A 19,439-nucleotide genomic window follows, 5' to 3' on the forward strand; every position below is an offset into this window, starting at 1 on the left:
TTTGAGCTTATTATGAAATGATTATAGCCCTGACCTCTTCATCTATTTGTCTCAGACTGCAACATACTGCAGAGATACAAAATAACTACACAATTACAGCAAACAAAAACATAGTACCTTACATACATTTTTAACAAAATGTTATTTGATCTTATTTTACACTGAAGCATACTGACCCCTTCTTTTACCCAGGAAACAAAGCGCTTTTACACTGCGGCTCATTCACCCATTCACACACACCAATGACGGCAGAGCTGCCATGCAAGGCACTAGCCTGCCATTGGGAGCAACTTGGGGTTCAATGTCTTGGTCAAGGACACTTCGGCATGTGGAGTCATGTGGGCCGGGAATCGAACCACCAACCCTTCAATTAGTGGCCGACCCGCTCTACCACCTGAGCCACAGCCGCCCCGTACATAGCTGTAGGTAATCAAAAACACATGTGACCTGATCACATTTGAGGTGTTAACGCTATCCGTCCTGAATGCGTCCTGGACAACAGCAAAGCACAAGCCCCTAACCTGTCAATTAATCGACTGGTTATGTGTGGCTTAAATGGATAGTTAAACGATCGCTTTTGCTGCAAAATGATCAATATTTAAGAATTGTTTAACTCATCACTTCCGGTCAGCAGCAGTACACGCGTGTGACATTATTGCCATTGGCATGTTCACACGAGAACATACATCTGTGCGACACACTTGGAAGAGCAGCGCTGTTTACGACTGAGTAGGAGGAACACTGTAAAGAGCATTGTTGTTTTTGGTTTAGATCTGTATTTGTATCTGTTTGTTTACTCACAGTGGGGCGTTTGTGTGCTAATCCTGGACGTCTCAACCAAGAGGAAAACTTGAAATTACGTCCGTAACATGCCGACGCATATACCTCACACAACAGACCGTGTGAACTCCGCCTTCTCGTGAATGTGTATACGTCTGCAGTCCGAAAGCGATGATTTATAGTTTAAAAGTACTTAAATATTGATCTTTTTTACACCAAATGTGATCATTTCGCACATTAATTTAACCAGTGGAGTCATGTGGAAGACGTTTATGTTGATTGTCTGTGATTTTTGGTGCTTCAAAAGTTCTATTACCATCCACTTGCATTTTAAAGACCTACTTGGCTAAGATATTCTTCTGTTTTTCTTTTTCGATTTTTTTTATTAAATTAAAAGCCTCACATTTCTGCCTTTAAACCCTCCAAAAATTAGCCTAATTTATTTCCATTGTAAGTGCCTTTTTTCAAAAGAAAAGGTGGGATGGGGACCTGGGTAGCTCAGCGAGTATTGATGCTGACTGCCACACCTGGAGTCACGAGTTCAAATCAAGGGTGTGCTGAGTGACTCCAGCCAGGTCTCCTAAGCAACCAAATTGGCCCAGTTGCTAGGGAGGGTGGAGTTACATGGGTTAATCTCCTCGTGGTCACTATAATGTGGTTCTCGGTGGGGCGTGTGGTGTGTTGTGCGTGGATGCCGCGGAGAATAGCGTGAAGCCTCCACACGTGCTAAGTCTCCATGGCAACGTGCTCAACAAGCTACTTGATAAGATGCCTGGATTGACGATCTCAGAGGTGGAGGCAACTGAGATTCGGATTGAGGCGAGTCACTATGCCACCACGAGGCATTGGGAATTGGGTATTCCAAAAAAATGAAAAAGGTGGGGTGAGTCGAAATACATTTTTGTTGTAATCAACCTTATGCCGAAAATGCTGCAGATTGATCTTAACTTTAAAGTCCCACCTATCTGAGAGATTGCCCAAATATCAAATAGAGAAGTTGGGCTTCCAAACAAACATGCCTTGATTGAAAGTCCAGTGTTCAATAAATGTCCTGTTGTTATCCTTCCTTCCAGTCATCTGCCAGGTCACACGCTCTATGATGTCATTAACTGCTCACAGTTCCATATGACGCTGCTCCCGCGACAACCATCTGGCAAGTTGGCCCATGCAACTGACAGATGTGTGTAAAACTACTGTAGATTCACACTGAATCAGTCTCTCTCAGACTCACATTGGTATAAATATATTTACAAGGACTTTCAACTGACTTTTATTGTTTTTATTTTGAGCTAACAATATTTTCTATCCCTACCCCTAAACCCCTTTCAAACACAGTGTGTACTGTGTGTAGTGCAGTGGATTTTAAAGGGTCCTTGCCGCACCACATATATGGCCTTGTCAAGCTCAATATAAAGCACCCACTCAGCGTATTCCTGCGGCACTATTGTCACGGCAACTGCTGAGGTCCATCACTCGCCCTGCAGATTCATTGTCGCCATAGCAACATCCTCTGTGATTGCTCGCACTCTATAGCCCGCTCACTCAGCAAAAAAAATAATAATAAAAAAATACCTCTTGAATGGCTAGACAGATAAGGGCATGTGTGGGGAAATTAAAGAATCTGATTGGCTGCGAGTGAGATCATCCGCATATTAAAGAGGTTCTATCATAGTTTTGTCTCTAGCTGCACAAAAGCTGTGCTGAATGTCAATACTGGAAATGTAGTCTTCCACAGCCTCTAGAGGTAGCCGCATCCACCCCTCCCCTAACCACGCTTACAGCATTGATGTAGAAAGAGAGAGAGAAATCTTAGCTTTTTACTGCACACACTACTTACAGAATGAACGAAAGGAATACAAATCACTCGTTGGACAAAGAGACCGAAACTCAGGACCTTGGTGCGGAGTTCAGACAAATTTTACTATAATAATATAATATTTATGAAATATATAATATTTAAAATGTAAAATGTTTACAACATAATATTTAATATTTAAAATAATTATGTTTATGCATTATGAGCCAACATGAACAAACAATAATAATTCTATTAAAAACTGACCAAGATTCATAACTGCTGTTAATCATTATTGTTCAATGTTAGTTCATTATACATAATTTACAGTATAATGTTAAAAATAAAATAATGAATGCATTATGAACTACCATAAACACACAATGAACAATACATTTATAAATTAAGATTAACCTAGATTAATAACTATAATAATAACGTTATTGTTCATTGTCTCATGATAATGTATAAACTAATGTTAACATATACAATCTTATTGTAAAGTGTTGCCAAAAATAATCTAATAAAAATAGTTTTTAAAGTATTTATCAAGTTTATTCTTAATGAACTAACATGAGCAAACAATGAAAAATAATATTATATACTGTATATAGGCAGCCAAATGTTTGGATTAATATACAGATTTATCTGTTTTGGAAGTAAGTTGGTACTTTAATTCACCAAAGTGGCATTCAACTGATCATAAAATATAGTCAGGACATGACTGATGTAAAAAACAGCACCATCACTATTTGAAAAAAGTAATTTTTTATCAAATCTAGACAGGCCCCATTAACCAGAAGCCATCACTCCAACACCTTATCTTTGAGTAATCGTGATATATTGATAATTTAGTACTAGAAAATCACTTGCCATTATATCAAACTAGACAATAGACTGGCATGTCTTAAGGTCAATATTAGGTCAAAAATGGCAAAAAGGAACAGCTTTCTCTTGAAACTCATCAGTCAATCATTGTTTTGAGGAATAAAGGCTATACAATGCTTGAAACTGCCAAAATAAACTGAAGATTTCATACAAAGTTGTACACTATAGTCCTCAAAGACAAAGGACAACTGGCTCTAACAAGGACAGAAAGAGATGTGGAAGTTCAGATGTACAAATAAACAAGAGGATAAGTACATCAGAGTCTCTAGTTTGAGAAATAGACGCCTCACATGTCCTCCGCTGACAGCTTCATTGAATTCTACCCGCTCAACACCAGTTTCATGTACAACAGTAAAGAGAAGACTCAGGGGTGCAGGACTTATCGGAAGAATTGCAAAGAAAAAGCCACTTTTGAAAAAGAAAAACAAAAAGAAAAGGTTAGAGTGGGCAAAGAAACACAAACATTGTACAACATATAATTGGAAAAGAGTGTTACGGATCTTAAACCCATTGATCTTTTGTGGGATCAGCTAGACTGTAAGGTGTGTGAGAAGTGCCCGACAAGACAGCCACATCTATGGCAAGTGCTACAGGAAGTGTGGGGTGAAATGTCACCTGAGGATCTGGACAGACTGACAACTAGAATGCCAAAGATCTGCAAAGCTGTCATTGCTGCAAGAGGAGGATTTTTTGATGAGAACTCTTTGAAGTAGTTTAAAAAAAAAAATCAAATTGTAATAGTAATTTTACATATTATTAATGTCCTGAAATTTTGGTGAAACCAGTTGAACATTTAGTTAAAAGCAAGACATTTTTGGTTACTATCTAAACCACCAACAATCCATTTTTATAAACCAGAGTCTCAATAATAAAGATTTCAAAATGCACCTCTGTCTGTATGCAGAATTGAAGAGGTGTGGCACACTAAACATGTCTCGGCAGTGAAGTGTGATTTTGTTCAGTCCGGTAGCACACAGGGGGCAGGAGATTTATGGAGAAGTGCACAACAACAAGACTGCTGCCAAATACAGAGGAAGAGAAACAAAATGGCCCCTTCTCTTTGTCTCTTTCTCTCTCTGCCTGCATTATTCTGGAGAGATATCGCAATGATGGGGTGTGGGCATGTTTGTAGACAGGGAATAATTATGTCTCTTAGAAAATGTTAAACAAAATTACAATCCTGTCTAATCAAGGGAGTGAATATTTCTTACACTGAAACGAGTCAAGTGAAAAATGAAACTGCTGGTTATTTTTATAAATACCCATAAATTCTCCATAAGCATATAAGTGATGCTTTCTAGGGAGAGCATCAATATTATTATTGCTCTTACTTATGGTGAGGGATTTGAATAAACCCCTAACTCTAACTTTGGCACGTAACTCATCTAGAAGCGTTGATGTTGGGCATGAATGATATTATAAACTTGTGGTTTGTTGATTAGAGAGTTGCTACTTTTCTAAGTGACTTCAAACTGAAGGATTTGACCTCCTGGATGATTAAACAGGCACAGAATCCGACTGAAGGAGGAACCTGAGACATATCTAAGGGCCAGCATAACGTACAGACATGTGGATGGGCTCTTTTGACTTGGACCAGAACGTAACCACCTAGCAACCACCTAGAACACCCTAGCAACCACATAACAATACAAATCATTCAGAACACCTAGTAACAGCATAGCAACACCCTCAAAATTTAAGTGGGTTTTTTTTGTGTACAGGCCAAATACACTTAAATGTTCTTTGAAAAATTTAAAAATCAACTGATAGGTAAAATCTCATTATTATACTGAGGTATGTGTTAATTATCACAGGTGGTGCAGAGTACAGCGTAGAAAGAGTGACTGCTTGGTTGATATACATCAGAACCCACAAGGAGCTGTAAGCATGTTAGTTCATACATACTGTAAACTCAATAACCCCTGCACACACGCTCACACATTCACATTCACACCTCCGGAAGGACGCGCCGACTGGCAGACTAGTTCATCCCAGCTGGGCTCCGTCTTTGTGCAGAGATGTGGTTGCCTAGCAACCAGCCATAGCAGCTGCCGATACAGAGAGAGGAGAGAATGAGAGGAGACTAGGGCAAAGGAGATAACTCATTGGGAATATAGTAGATATTTGATGCATTTTATGAAATAATGAGAATTGTAAGTGTATTACATGCCTTTGATATTTGATATATAACATTGCCATTGATATTTGACACTGGGTCGTACATTTCCATCTTTCTTTCATCTTCAGTGGTCATGCCAGTACTGCCCATGTAATGATTTGGCATGTGAACTGTCCAGTAATCACTGACCATGTTTCGAAAGGTAAGCTGCAAATGTGGTCAAGTTTGAAAATGTTTGAACTTGTGTTACGGTGCTTGGCCTGTGTACATATCAGTGCCAGTGGTAACGCTGTAGCTTGACAGTTCGCTCTAATTTAACGTTTTGAGGAATGTGACAGGGCTTTTAATCTCACAGGTGTCCTAACAGTGTAACCACAGGTGTGGTTTAGTACATTAATGTGTCATTACACAGAGTCTTAATTTTGTATTATTTAAAACATAACAAACTTCTTATAGTGACATTTTTGTTGTGCTATTTTCATTCAAATAAATCGATTTTTATATTTTAATTTGATAACTTGGCTATCCATTAATTAAAATATTAATCAAATTAATTACACAGTATAAATTCCATGGTTAAATATAATCAAATCAATTGCAATTGTAATAGCATATATCAATATTTGCTAAGATAATTCAATATATAATAATTAAAATAATTATAAATATAATCATAGTCGTTAATAATAAATAATAATAATAATAATAATATCAGATAATTGAGAAAAGCATTGATTAGACAATTCAAAAATTGTCTATAGAAGTCAAAAAAACTATTTGGTTTACTTCGATATCATTGCCAGTTTTGGGTGTAATACGATTACAAATGAATTCTAATGACTTTTGTAAAAAAAAAAGTAGTGTAATGAATTACATTTTTAAGTCTTGTAATCAGATTATAGTTTCTGACTTTCAATTAATTTCATTACCTTTAAGTACATTATAGGGTTATGCTTATTTCTAATATATTATTTATGTAGAATACGTTAATTATGACCCTGTAACAAGTTATTGTGATTATTTTGAATTTCTTGAGTAGAAAAGTGCTTTAGAATGTGATTACTTTTTCAATGAAGTAATTAGTAGGCCTAATCTAATTACAATTTCTTTAGAGATATAATTTGTAATTTATAGTGGATTATTATTTTTAAGTAATGTAACCAACACTAATCATTGAGCATATGTTTTTCACTGGCCAACAGTTCAGAGTGATCCATATTTCAATTTTGAAGTAGATGTTCTCAGTCGACACATTGTAGTGCTTTTGGTGCATCTCACTGTGATTGAGTTGCATTTCACTGCTTTTCAGCGTCTCTAGCCATAAACGCTGTATTTTTAGGACATTGTGTTAAGAGTGTTTTGAAACTTTGAAAAGCTTATCCCGTGTCTCCTAAGGCTCGTTGCACGAAGCTAGTTAAACAAAGAGTACGTTTCAGGTTAACAAAATCAAATAGAGACAAATCAGTTTAGATCAGGTTCAGCGATCTCATGAAGCTTGCTATTAATGTTCTCTGTCAAATAAGAGTTTGATCTTGAGCTCATGGTTAACCCTCACAGCTAATTGGTTCTGTATCTGTTTGCGATCTGTAAACCAGAATAAAACCAGCTCCGAAGCAGGTTAGCCATGTAGCGTATGTTGCTGTGGTGGTGAACATCGGTTAAAACTGACCCACCTTCTTGAGACCAAAAAAACAAAGTTTGCTCAAATTAAACTCAAACTTACCTGGGTAACCACTGAAACCAGCTTCATGCAGCAGGTCACTGCACTTTGCTCCATCTAACTGTCTTTAAACAACTGTTTGTTATCTGTATAGCTGCGCTTACTCCCCCATGCTGACTGAGACTCGCAAAACATGGTGGTACTTGAAGCTTGGCTCACTCCATTGGTAGGAAAATTCCTTATTATGGTGCCAAATATTAATAATATATATATATTATTAATTTAACTCAATGAATGCATTAAATCAACAGCCTAAAAAAATTTGTTAGATAACGCAGACATTCATGCATTAAGTATTCAAATACTTTTGGGGCCACTGTATTTTACCCCTGCTGTGAAACAGTGGCGTCTTAACAAATCTTCACTTGAATCCCACAGCCGGATGCTAAGAGCTTGCTGTTGTCAGCACTTAACTGTGCGAGACATATGTGACTCCAGTGGGACCACAGCAAATGCTGAAATTACCCATATCAAAGAAGAGTGGGTGGGATAGAAAGCAGCTTGACTTTAACTCTGCACAACATACTTATCCTATAATCTCCATCTGTTAGCGTGCGTTCATATGTGTTGTGCATTGTATTAATACAAATAAAACACATTCACACAGAACTACGAGACAGGCAAACCCTTAAGAGACACAAACCTTGTGAGAAAGAGTTTGAAGATATTGCAAATGCCTCATGGCAATTGAGGAACCTTGAACAATCACTGTCTGACTTATTCTTTCCTACGTTTTTGCGTTTTCCCTGAGGGTGTTGGCTTTCCTTGGTCTAAACAAGTGCAGGTAAAATTTAATCCGGGGAGAGGCAGATATAAAAAGCAAAAGGGAGAGAGAGAGAGATAGGTAGAGTGATATCTTGCGATTATTTAAATTTTATATTATTTGCATAGTGCTTTTCGCAATACATATTGTTCTAAAGCAACTATTGAAAAAGGAATTTGCAGCAGGACGACTTTTTTTAAGGAACAACAAACTTTAGTTCACGCAACAACCTGGGAAAACCCAACAAATTGCTACTTGCTATTGCTAGTAAGGCAGGTGGTATTAGGGGGAAGGGACGTTCCAATTCTACAGAGCACATAGGAAATTTTTTTAGATATGCCCCTAAGTGCGAGTGATCAATAATTTTGCTCAATATTCATTTGGTCTATTAAATCTTCTAAATATCTGCTTGTTTATTAACTTTTAAGAGTCCACTAGTATAATAGATGACCTCAAGGCAAACAGACATGGACTAAATGACACAAAAATTTAATTTTAAGGTCAAGCTGGAGGAAGGAGTGGGGGGGTGGTCTGTCAGTTTAAATTCAGCCCCACCAGCTGGTAGTACAGTTGATCAACCATCTAAACCAGCTTGGAGCAGCAAATCACAGTAAATGACCGGTTTGGACTAATTAGGCACCCTGTAAAAAGTGCAGCTGGATTTTCGAGAGTCTCCTGACATGTCTGGAATTTAAATTCCAAATGGCCTTCAAGATAATACATCAAATTAGATTTATTGATTTGTGGAGTCAGTGTACAAGGACATCCTACTCTATATTCAGAATCATGAGTTATTAGATCCTGGATAACTATTGGGTTATAGGAAACTTAACCTGACATAATCAACTTGGGTAACTTTTACATCAACAAAAGGTCAGGTCACTTGGAGTAATACTTACAGGTAAAGAAGATTGGCTCAATGTTCAACTGACATCTGGGCAAGTCTGGGCAAACTCTATAAAGATTTTTGAGTGAGTCAGATACTAGACACTAGCGGGATATGCGCTATTAGAGCTCTGATTTATTCCATAGCTCAACTCGACCAAACATTATTTATGCTGCATTTCAGATGAAGTCAGAGGTTGGGAATATCCGAGTTGAAATTTCCGTGAGTCAATCAGATGCCACGGTCACATGTACACATGTTAATTACAATGGCACGCACAAACTTTCAGATGCTAGCTTGCTGGCTATCTAGTGCAGCAGCTATTTAACAAGCAAAATAGGTGAAAATGTAGGCATCGATTGATACACAAACAACTCTTCTTAACATAATTTTGTATATTTACTGTATTCACTGCATATTAAAAAGATTCTTGCAGTAAAAATGCTTAAAAATATATTTTTAAACCCAGCTCCTCTTTATGCATTTTGGTCACGGCCATCTTGGAAATGACATCAAATGATTCTACTCGTTGAATTCATGGTGGATCGATCTACCCCAGCTTCACAAGTCAGATGTCTGATTTTGAGCAGCGTTTCAGTCATTATTTTCAAGTAGGAGGTGGGAAGTTCCACCATTTGTTACCTTACATCCAGTCCAAACGATGTGGGACATCACCATTGCTCCATTGAGCACATTAGCAAGACCAAATCATGCATAAGCACTCATACTGCAAACTTGTTTTCAAATATATTTCTGAAAACTTCAGCTAAAGTAAAATATCCTGAATCTGTCATTGACATATTGCTGTTGCACAGCATATCTTATTTCAGTAATTTGGTATGAACAGACATTTTGGCCAATCATTTTGGCTTCTACCCTGCTGGGTATTGAGGGTAAAAGTCTGAATATTTATCTTATCTGAATATTGCAGGTCTGAATTCTGCTCTCCAGCCCTTAAGAACACATTAGGGAGCATTCATGGAGTTCTGCTTGATCAAGCAAATACAAAGGCTACAAGGAAGGACAGAAAAGGACATATTGAGATAAAGGGGGGAAGGAAAATAGCACGCATGAATGTAAAGAGTAAGAAGATACAGTAGAAGAGAGAGTGACAAAAAGTGCAAGGTGCCCACTGCTGCGGCTTTAATCATTGAATTTATCAAAGTTAAACAGACATAAAGGATTAAGATCCACACACACACACACACACACACACACACACATTATTAGCAATATACTCATTTTTAGTACAATCGCCTCGCTCTGCATTATCTTTGGCTCTTAAGATGAGTTAACATACATTAAGCTAGAGGTTTCTACATTGAACAGTCATTCTTCTAAAAATGACTCTGTCCATCAATGAAGCTTTGGCCGACAGTCCACAGGGATCTATTTTGCTATCGAATTCGCCAATTTATCCGAGGTAGACTTATTATGAGACCTTTTCTAAGGACGCATCAATGTACACATGCATCAGACCTATGCTTTTGGAGCATCTTACTTTGGTTGTGCACGTCATAAACACAGCATTTGTAGGTTGCTGTCTTTAAACATGGAAATCGAATCCTTTAAAGCTGGAAATCGAATCCTTTAATCATACTTTTTTTGTCCTTTATGGACTGAACTGGCCTCCATTTTTTTATCAAACTCCTTTTTAAGATCAAGCCTTTAACAGAACTTTTTATGGTGTATTATGGTCTACAACTGTAGGTCTTGTGGGTTTGACCATTTATTATGTTGTTCTACAGGAATGCTAATTGGCTCCTACCTAGATTTATATTATGTTAACATCTATTTATCAATCCTAATAATTGAATTTGTTAATTTCAGGAGTGAGTTTAAGAACGCAATATGCTTTAACAGCATGCTGGAAAAAACAGATCATACCAGCTTAACGTGGTGAAGCTAAATTTTGGAGCATGGTAGTTGGTCCATGGGGTGTTTACCAGCTTTAACCACCAACCAGGTCCACCAGCTGTTTAGCCATCTAGACCAGCTTGGACCAGAATTGGTGTTTAGCTTGATTTTCCAGCATGAGCAAGAAATTGGTATTTTGGTTACTGGCACTGCTAAGAAACATTAATTTAAGGAGACAATAGAAAATAATTTACAGGAAGCTAAATATAAAATAGAAACATTCAAGAACAATAATCAAATCATGGCTATGTTAGTGGTTTGCACTGTGAACCAAAAGCTTCCATTAGCAAGAGAGCAAGTGAATGGCTATACTATATTTGACCTGACAGACAGACTCCCTCAGGAAACATATTTGATTATTGTGGTGCATGTGTATTGTGTGTGTGTGTGTGTGTGTGTGTGTGTGTGTGTGTGTGTGTGTGTGTGTGTGTGTGTGTGTGTGAGTTTGCTGTATTGGTTTACTTATTTGTATAATGAATGGCAGCTGATTTTCAAATGTGTAAAAATAAACAAAGAGAAACAAAAAGAATGTGTTCACATACACTCACTTAGGCATTTGATTTCCGGTTCAAAAGAAAAGTTTTTGTATTCATGATCATGTCATATGGTTAGCTTTGCATTTTAGAGCAGCTTTCTGTGTAACTTATTGGGTATGCTTGGAATGGTATACTACCATGCATTTTTAGCGGTAATAAATGTGCGGTATAAGACAGAGTAGACTGTGTTGGATACTTTGTGCAGTTGCATACTGCTTTCCCAACGACTTAAACAAATAGCATGAAGTATACAATATCTACTGTCTGGTATGCTGTATCCATTCCCAACATAGTGCATCTTCCATGTACCTGTTTTCCATCCAGCGTGTAGATCCTCTTTACCACTCCGCTCTCTAGTTTGATGGCCTCTGTGATGTCAGTGAGAACCTGCTCGAAGGAGTGCGCCGTCTTCTTGTTGAGCAGCACACGGACAGCCTTTCGCGGCTTCACCCCGCTCCTCATCACCGTCACCAGCTTGGGTCGCACAAAGTCCTTGGTCTCCCTCGGCTCGCTGGCGGCACGGTTGGCCAGCATCTTCTGGCTGGCTGATGCTTTCACATTGACGGACCAGTTGGGGTTCACATTTTTGGTGTAGTCGACTTTTTTGTAGTAGTTCTCAGAGGCACACACGTAGCTCTCACCTGGAGAGGTGGAAAAGACCAAGAAAAGAGAGAAAAACAGTTCAATGAGGGATTAAAACCACCTCCACACATTTTTATTACATTATGTTAGACCGCTTTTGTTTCAGTGACTATTTAGGCCTTTCAGTGTATCACTAGACCTGGTTTTGACATTGTAAACCAACTTGGTCAAGCTGGTTAGAGCTGGTGGACCACCTGGGAACAGCAACAAACCAGCTATCATAGTAAGAGCTGGTTTTGTGGTGAAGATTGTTGATCTGATGGATCTAAACATTGGACAAAAGCTCAAGTAAACCTAAAAGTCAATTACAGCCCAAAACAATAAAGATAGAAACAGAATGATCCTTCTCAACCATACATGTCCTACCAAAAGGGTCTTCATGCACGGCTCCAAAAGTCTGGTAGAAAACAAATTTCAAATTTGTATTATGACCTCCTGTTTGGGTGTGGGGTGGGGGGTGTCTTCCATTCCAGTGCATTTTGTTAGGGTTAGCGCCATACAATACATTACGCAATATAATTTGACCCTTTGCTTCACTTGCCCTTGGGGGCACATGGGGGGAGGGGATGCATTTACTCTGGTTTGAGTGATCTAATTGCAGTGCATCTTCAAGACATTCCCTATTGTGAACTACACTCACTTAACACATTATTAGGAACACTATGGTCCTAGCAAAGTGCCCGACATGGTCCTCTGCTGTTGTAGCCCATCTACCACAAGGTTCGACATGTTGTGCATTCTGAGCACAACATTGAGCTATTCTGCTCAAAACAATAGTACAGAGTGGTTATCTGAGTTACTGTAGCCTTTCAGTCAGCTCGAACCATTCTAGCCATTCTCTGTTGACCTCTCTCATCAACAAGGCATTTCCTTCCATTGAACTGCTCTCACTGGATATTTTTGTTTTAGGCACCATTCTGAGTAAACTCTAGAGACTGTTATGCACTAAAATCCCAGGAGATCAGGAGTTACAGAAATGTACAAACCAGCCCGTCTGGCACCAACAATCATGCCATGGCCGAAATCAATCCCATTCTGATGGATGATGTGAACATTGACTGAAGCTCCTGACCCATATATGCATGATTTTATGCACTGCACTGCTGCCACACGATTGGCTGATTATATAATCATATGAATAAGCAGGTGTACAGGTGTTCCTAATAAAGTGCTCAGTGAGTGTTTGGCTTGTGTTTAGCACCCAGGATGGACGTTTATATCAGATGTAAATGGGGTCAGACAAGAGTGAAATGAGAACTAGGAGATGAAATAGAGCTCCTCCAGCCCCCCACTAGTCATGATCTGATTTTAATAACTTGCATGATGGATGCAGACAGGCCCATAATCAATAAACCACTGGCAAATCCAGAATTCATTCATGTAAAATGAATTCTAGGCCACGCAAAAATGTCTCGCCATGATTTAGTATTACGTTTGTGCATGCATGTGAGTGTGCAGTCAAAGATAGCTACATGAACTCCTTCTGTTTCACAGGGTTGGGTTAAGGATGTCTTGAGGAGAATGCTATAGATTATATTGATGCATGCTATAGGGTCACAACTGATGGTTTCTTGGTCCACTGCACAAAAGCAAAATACTGCACATAAATCTACTGCAGTGCCTTGAAATCTCAAAAACTCATCCAGGGAGTAAAACTGTATATATATATATAAGGATTACTAGTTCTGCAAGTATGATATCACTTACCCTGCAAATGAAATGGAGAAAGGCCTTTAACTTACAAAAAAATTACTGTGACGGTACTATGACACACTCCATGGCACTTTGATATAGAATATACCGTGGAAATAAATTATTACCATTTTTATATACCATAGTATTTACATGTTGGTACATTTTCTGTGATTATTTAAAGCCACAGTATGATAATTCAGTCAAAATTGAGACAGTCTGACATTTTTTCATTTTCCTTGCTGCAGAACCCCTGACCCTTCATGAAATGATTCTGATCATAACACAAAACACAAAACAAAGTTGAAAAAATTCCGCTTTAGTCTGCATGCACGTTTTATGTTGCATGAGTGCAGTAGTAGCCTATACAGTATGTGCATCTTAATAAGGACTGACGGCAAGTCTGTTAGTACCAAGTACTGTAAAGGAGGTCCCAACCCTTTTTTATTATAATATATTTTATTTGTATGTTTTTGCCAAAAATGGGCATATTACATATTTTTTGCAGATTCGTTTATTTACTCATAACCCTGTTTTTGTTATTATAGTGTCCTTGTCTACTACACCATTGGAACTGGCAAAAAATGTCATTGCAATATAATAAAACCCATGTTGATGTTCATTTATTCTTGCTTGAGTTCATCACAGATCATTTCTTTTTATTCTACACTGCATTCTTGATTGACCACTAATGGTCCACCCACATTGCCACTCATTCAATATCTCTCCTGCACTACTTCTCATTCCTCCATCTCCTCTTCCATCCATCATATGGAGCCTCATTCCAGCAGCTCCTCTGGATCCTGAAGCTTCTCTTAAACACCATCGATCATGTCCAGGCTTTGGGATAAGAAAGGCAAACCACTTATCTTTTGTAGTAGCCGGAAACACGCACACACACACATGTGCACAGAGACTCACACGCACAAACATACAGTCAGGAAGGACATCCGTCACATGAGGGCAGTAGCTTAACCACAGTACTTGTATACTAGAGATAATGAAGTGTGGGATACTATAAATAAAACAGCTTTACAGAACGTTTTTATTGTCTGTGCATTGTATAAACAACCATACAACTGACTAAAAGTAGCTATGCAACAAACCTAACTACATTTTTCAATAGAAAGTGAAAGTACCCTCCTGAACCTAAGCCTAAGCTGATACTGTCTGGGTTCAACTGGTCTCCCAGCCTTACTAGCTGAAAAGTGCTAAAAACTTCTCTAAAACCACCCAACAGACCAGCCTGACCAGGCTGTGAGAACAACTAAGACCAGCAAACCATATTAGGATGAAGGAAGCCATTTTTGTTGTCGTTGTTGTTGTTAGGGTAGTTCAGCTGTTTTCAAATCCCAGTAGTTTTTCCAGTAACTAGCTACTTTTAGGTCTAGTCCACACTTATACGTTTTCGTTTGAAAACGCATCTTTTTTTCTCCATTTTGGCCTTCCTTCCTCCATTTTTGTCCGTGAAATCTGAGCTTTTTGAAAACACACTCCAAAGTGGATACATTTGAATACGCCGTTTTCGCTTTGTAGTGTGGACTGTGAAAACGGATGCTTTGGAAAACGATGACGCATTTTTAGTCATGTGATCTATCCGTACCAAAACAATCAAGATGGTGGCCTGTGTTATAGCGGCGCTGTTGTGCCTGATACTCACTTTGATAGCATTGTTGAAAAATAAATGTCACTTTGTACAACCTTCACATTGCATTCCTTCAAAGGTGAAGGGAAGTTTACTCGGAATTGGTGTCCGGTGACAGAACACGAAATGAAAATGCCATTTTCAAATGTATCTGGATTAATGTAGACGTAACCTTAGTGATCAAATGCTACAAAATGCTTAAAAAATTGCTGTCTTTGGTCACATCATATTGCGTCCACAGCTTTATAGTTCTCCTAAAACGTCCACATTCCCTGTCACATAAGAAGCATTGGTAAGTCTTATTCAATCCAATTAATCAGTTAATTTGGACAGTTCACTTAAAGGGGTCAAGACATGCCTTTTTTTGTTATTTCAATATGTTCAATATGTAAAGTTTTTTGCACAAATAACAGTCATATATTTGTAAAACATGATCATTTCCCACCCTCATTCTGACTCGCTCAGTTTTTGCGCTGCTTCTCCTTTAAGACTTGAAAGTAAATGCCCATTGTTATGATTGGCTCTCTGCTCTTGACTGATATGCTCTCTCTACTTGCCATCTCACTGCTCACCATTGCTGGGTGGGCTACGGAAGTGATAAGGTAAAGTAGGCATTGATGTGTTGCTGTGGAGGCAGTCAGATACAAATCTCTTCCACAGTGTCAGTGTGACATCACAATGTCGAGAAAGTAGAGAAAGAGTCATTTTGGCAGCTTTTGAGGAAGTTTTGAGTTCTAAAAGCATACAATATATTTTTTATAGCACAATGACATCTATGTCAAAAGATATAGGAAAATTAGATTCCACAAGTCATGACCCCTTGAAATGAACTAGCTAAAAAGCAATCCACTGATTCTTTTGAGTGTTGCGCCAACGACTGAGCCGCAGAATACGTTGATTTTGCCTTGATACACACATACAGAATACACATGCAAACAGTGGAACAGAGAAAGATGTGGACAAAAATAGAGGAGGAGGGAGAAAGAAACCATGTGAGATGCAAATCTAAAGAAAGACAATCCAAATAGAGGAGAGCGTGAGTGCATTATCATTATTGTGTCTAGAGGAAGACACTTAATTTCAGGTTGCTCCTGATAAATTGTCTCTGCCATCAGAGTACCAGAAGTTGATTTGGGTAAAAACATTACAGCTTCTGCCTGAACACACACATTCTGCTTGAATTTGAGAGAAGGAAGCAGATATCAAACTGTTATTTTTTTAACTGATACTCAAAGTATTGGAAGTCAAAGTACCAATAACACAACAATTATGTATGTACAATATATTGGTCAACATATTGATATAATCCAATATTTGAACGTTGGTCTGCAAAATATCCTAGGTCTTACTAATGTATTGAATTATATATTTATTAATTTAAAGGAGTACACAGATTTTTTTTAAGCCAGTTTATGCCGACGTGATCTTCTGCTTTTGTAGATCATCCGCCCTCAAGGTTCAACGTGTTGTGCATTCTGAGATGCTATTGAGCTCACTATAATTGTACAGAGTGGTTATCTTAGTTAACGTAGCCTTTCTGTCAGCTCAAACCAATCTCACCATTCTCCATTAATCTCTCTCATCACAACAAGATGTTTCCGTCCACAGAACTGCCCCTTACTAGATGTTTTTATCTCAAAGTCAAGCCATGGAACAAATCACTGAGATCACATTTTTCCCCATTCTGATGGTTGATGTGAACATTAACTGAAGCTCCTGACCCGTATCTGGATGATTTTATGCACTGCTCTTCTGCCACACGATTGGCTGATTAGATAATCGTATGAACAAGTAGGTGTACAGGTGCTCCTTAGTGCTCAGTTAGTTTATATTGGACTTTGAGAATAAAAAATGTTAAAAACAAAACTCATTTTAGTTTATCCACTTGATCTTATTTGATCTTCTTTTATACAAAGTGACTTACAGTGCACTTATTACAGGGACAATCCCTCCAGAGCAACCTGGAGTTAAGTGCCTTGCTCAAGGACACAATGATGGTGGCTGTGGGGATCGAACCAGCAACCTTCTGATTATGTGCTTTAGCCACTACACCACCACCACTCCCAGTCTAGACATTTATACATGTGAGAAATGTATAAATTTTTAAAAGCACTTACTAGACAAGCATGAATGGGGATACCAGGGTGTGAGCATATGCTGTTAAATGGAGAGGAGGTGCAGTTGACATGCAGATGTATCCACACAGTGGCAGATCAAACACAATATCTGAGCTTCAGACACACACTCTGGTTTTGTGGTAAAGTGAGTGTGTGCTACAGATTTTGATCGTATTTCTGAAGGCTTCCGCTACCAGCTACATTCATCTCCCATTAAACATTCACTGACAAGGCAGATTTGCTCTGTAACAGATTCTGCCTTACAAGAGGAAATCACCTGCTGTATCCAATTGCTAAAATAGTTTGGTGGACTGAAATTCACAGTAATGTAACAATTGTAATGGAGAAAGAACACTACACCCACGTCTCAAGCAATATCAATTCCATCTATAGATTATAATCTTTGCATTATATCTTTCTTAAAAATAGCTGAATGGGACAACAGTCAGTTACGCAGTTTATTGGCTACTGTACAAAATAAGCTGACCAAAGAATGCTGTGATTGGCCAATCACAAGCAAGTATTCCAGAGAGCCTTGTAATAAGCCATGCTTCCAATATTGGCCTAATCAAATTTATACCAATAATGAATTAAAACTGGCCAATAAAATTGGTATTCTGTGCATCTCTACTTAACGTACATATGTTGTTTCTCCATGTGGACCATCTGTGCAGGAGGAGTACACTAGCATTGACTCCCTATTGCTCCATGTACATTAATTCAGTTTAGTGCCGGGATTAAGGTAATCACAAGTTAAACACACTGTATGACTGTTAAACCCTCTGACCTTTGACCTGTGGCTCTGATTAGTGAGCAAGGGAAATAGATCAGTTGCACACAGAGAAAAGGCATTGGAAAACATGCTCTGGTTTTAGAGGCACGAAAGTCAAATTATTCAAAATAGCTACAAATCTAATCGCTTTCCAAACAGCACTGTTGAAAACACAAGCAACAACTACTTCACCTTGCGTGCCGCATGTACACATGAGAGCTAAGACATTTACATACACTTGAATTCTTTGAGATTCGCTCTAAATGAACATCTATGTGTATTTACAGACTTGTTATAATCGTTATTACAAAACGAAGAAACTAAGTGTAAAACTTTTGTGTTCAAATGAAGAGTTAGCTATGTTTAATATATTCTATATATAGCATCAGTTCAATTCTGTCTTCATAGATGACTTAGATGTGTGCGAGTGTGACTGTACAGGATTATAAATTGGTATCACATGTAAATGGGCAGATTACAGTTGGCATGGTGACCAGACAGCAAATTTGTCAGCTTACTGCACCCAGGATGACCAATTGGCTCTCAAAGCTTATAGCAGGTGGCTAGTGTGTGTTTTATTAACACTCTCGTCCCACACGCAATAATAATATTATTGCGATAATAATCTAATTTGCATAGAAATAATTATTAAATGTACTTAAATATTTTGTAAACCTTAACATATCGTTTTGTAAATATATATATATATGCTGAACATGTAGTTGCAAATGTGAATATATATTTATAAATCCTCAACATATTGTTGTTACTGTGAATATATATATTTATAAATGTTAAATATTTAGTGTATATGTGAATATATATTTATAAATGTTAAATATTTAGTGTATATGTGAATATATATTTATAAATGCTAAATATTTAGTGTATATGTGAATATATATTTATACATTTTAAATATTTAGTGTATATGTGAATATATATTTATAAATGTTAAATATTTAGTGTATATGTGAATATATATTTATAAATGCTAAATATTTAGTGTATATGTGAATATATATTTATAAATGCTAAATATTTAGTGTATATGTGAATATATATTTATAAATGCTAAATATTTTGTGTATATATGAATATATATTTATAAATGCTCAACATATTGTTGTTAATGTGAATATATATATTTATAAATGTTAAATATTT

At 37.6% G+C, this 19,439-nt stretch overlaps 1 protein-coding gene across 2 annotated transcripts in view; it reads right to left on the reverse strand.

Moving 5' to 3' along the window:
- The window catches only part of LOC127631403 (neuronal migration protein doublecortin-like), an 83,008-nt gene that overhangs the window by 36,550 nt on the left and 27,019 nt on the right, over positions 1 to 19,439 (reverse strand). For both annotated transcript variants that reach the window (XM_052109525.1, XM_052109520.1), the window contains exon 3: positions 11,714 to 12,045. In XM_052109525.1, coding sequence (XP_051965485.1) covers positions 11,714 to 12,045 — 332 coding nt within the window. The remainder of the gene's footprint in view (positions 1 to 11,713; positions 12,046 to 19,439) is intronic.

This window comes from Xyrauchen texanus, chromosome 3 (genome assembly GCF_025860055.1).
Source record: "Xyrauchen texanus isolate HMW12.3.18 chromosome 3, RBS_HiC_50CHRs, whole genome shotgun sequence".
NCBI lineage: Eukaryota > Metazoa > Chordata > Actinopteri > Cypriniformes > Catostomidae > Xyrauchen > Xyrauchen texanus.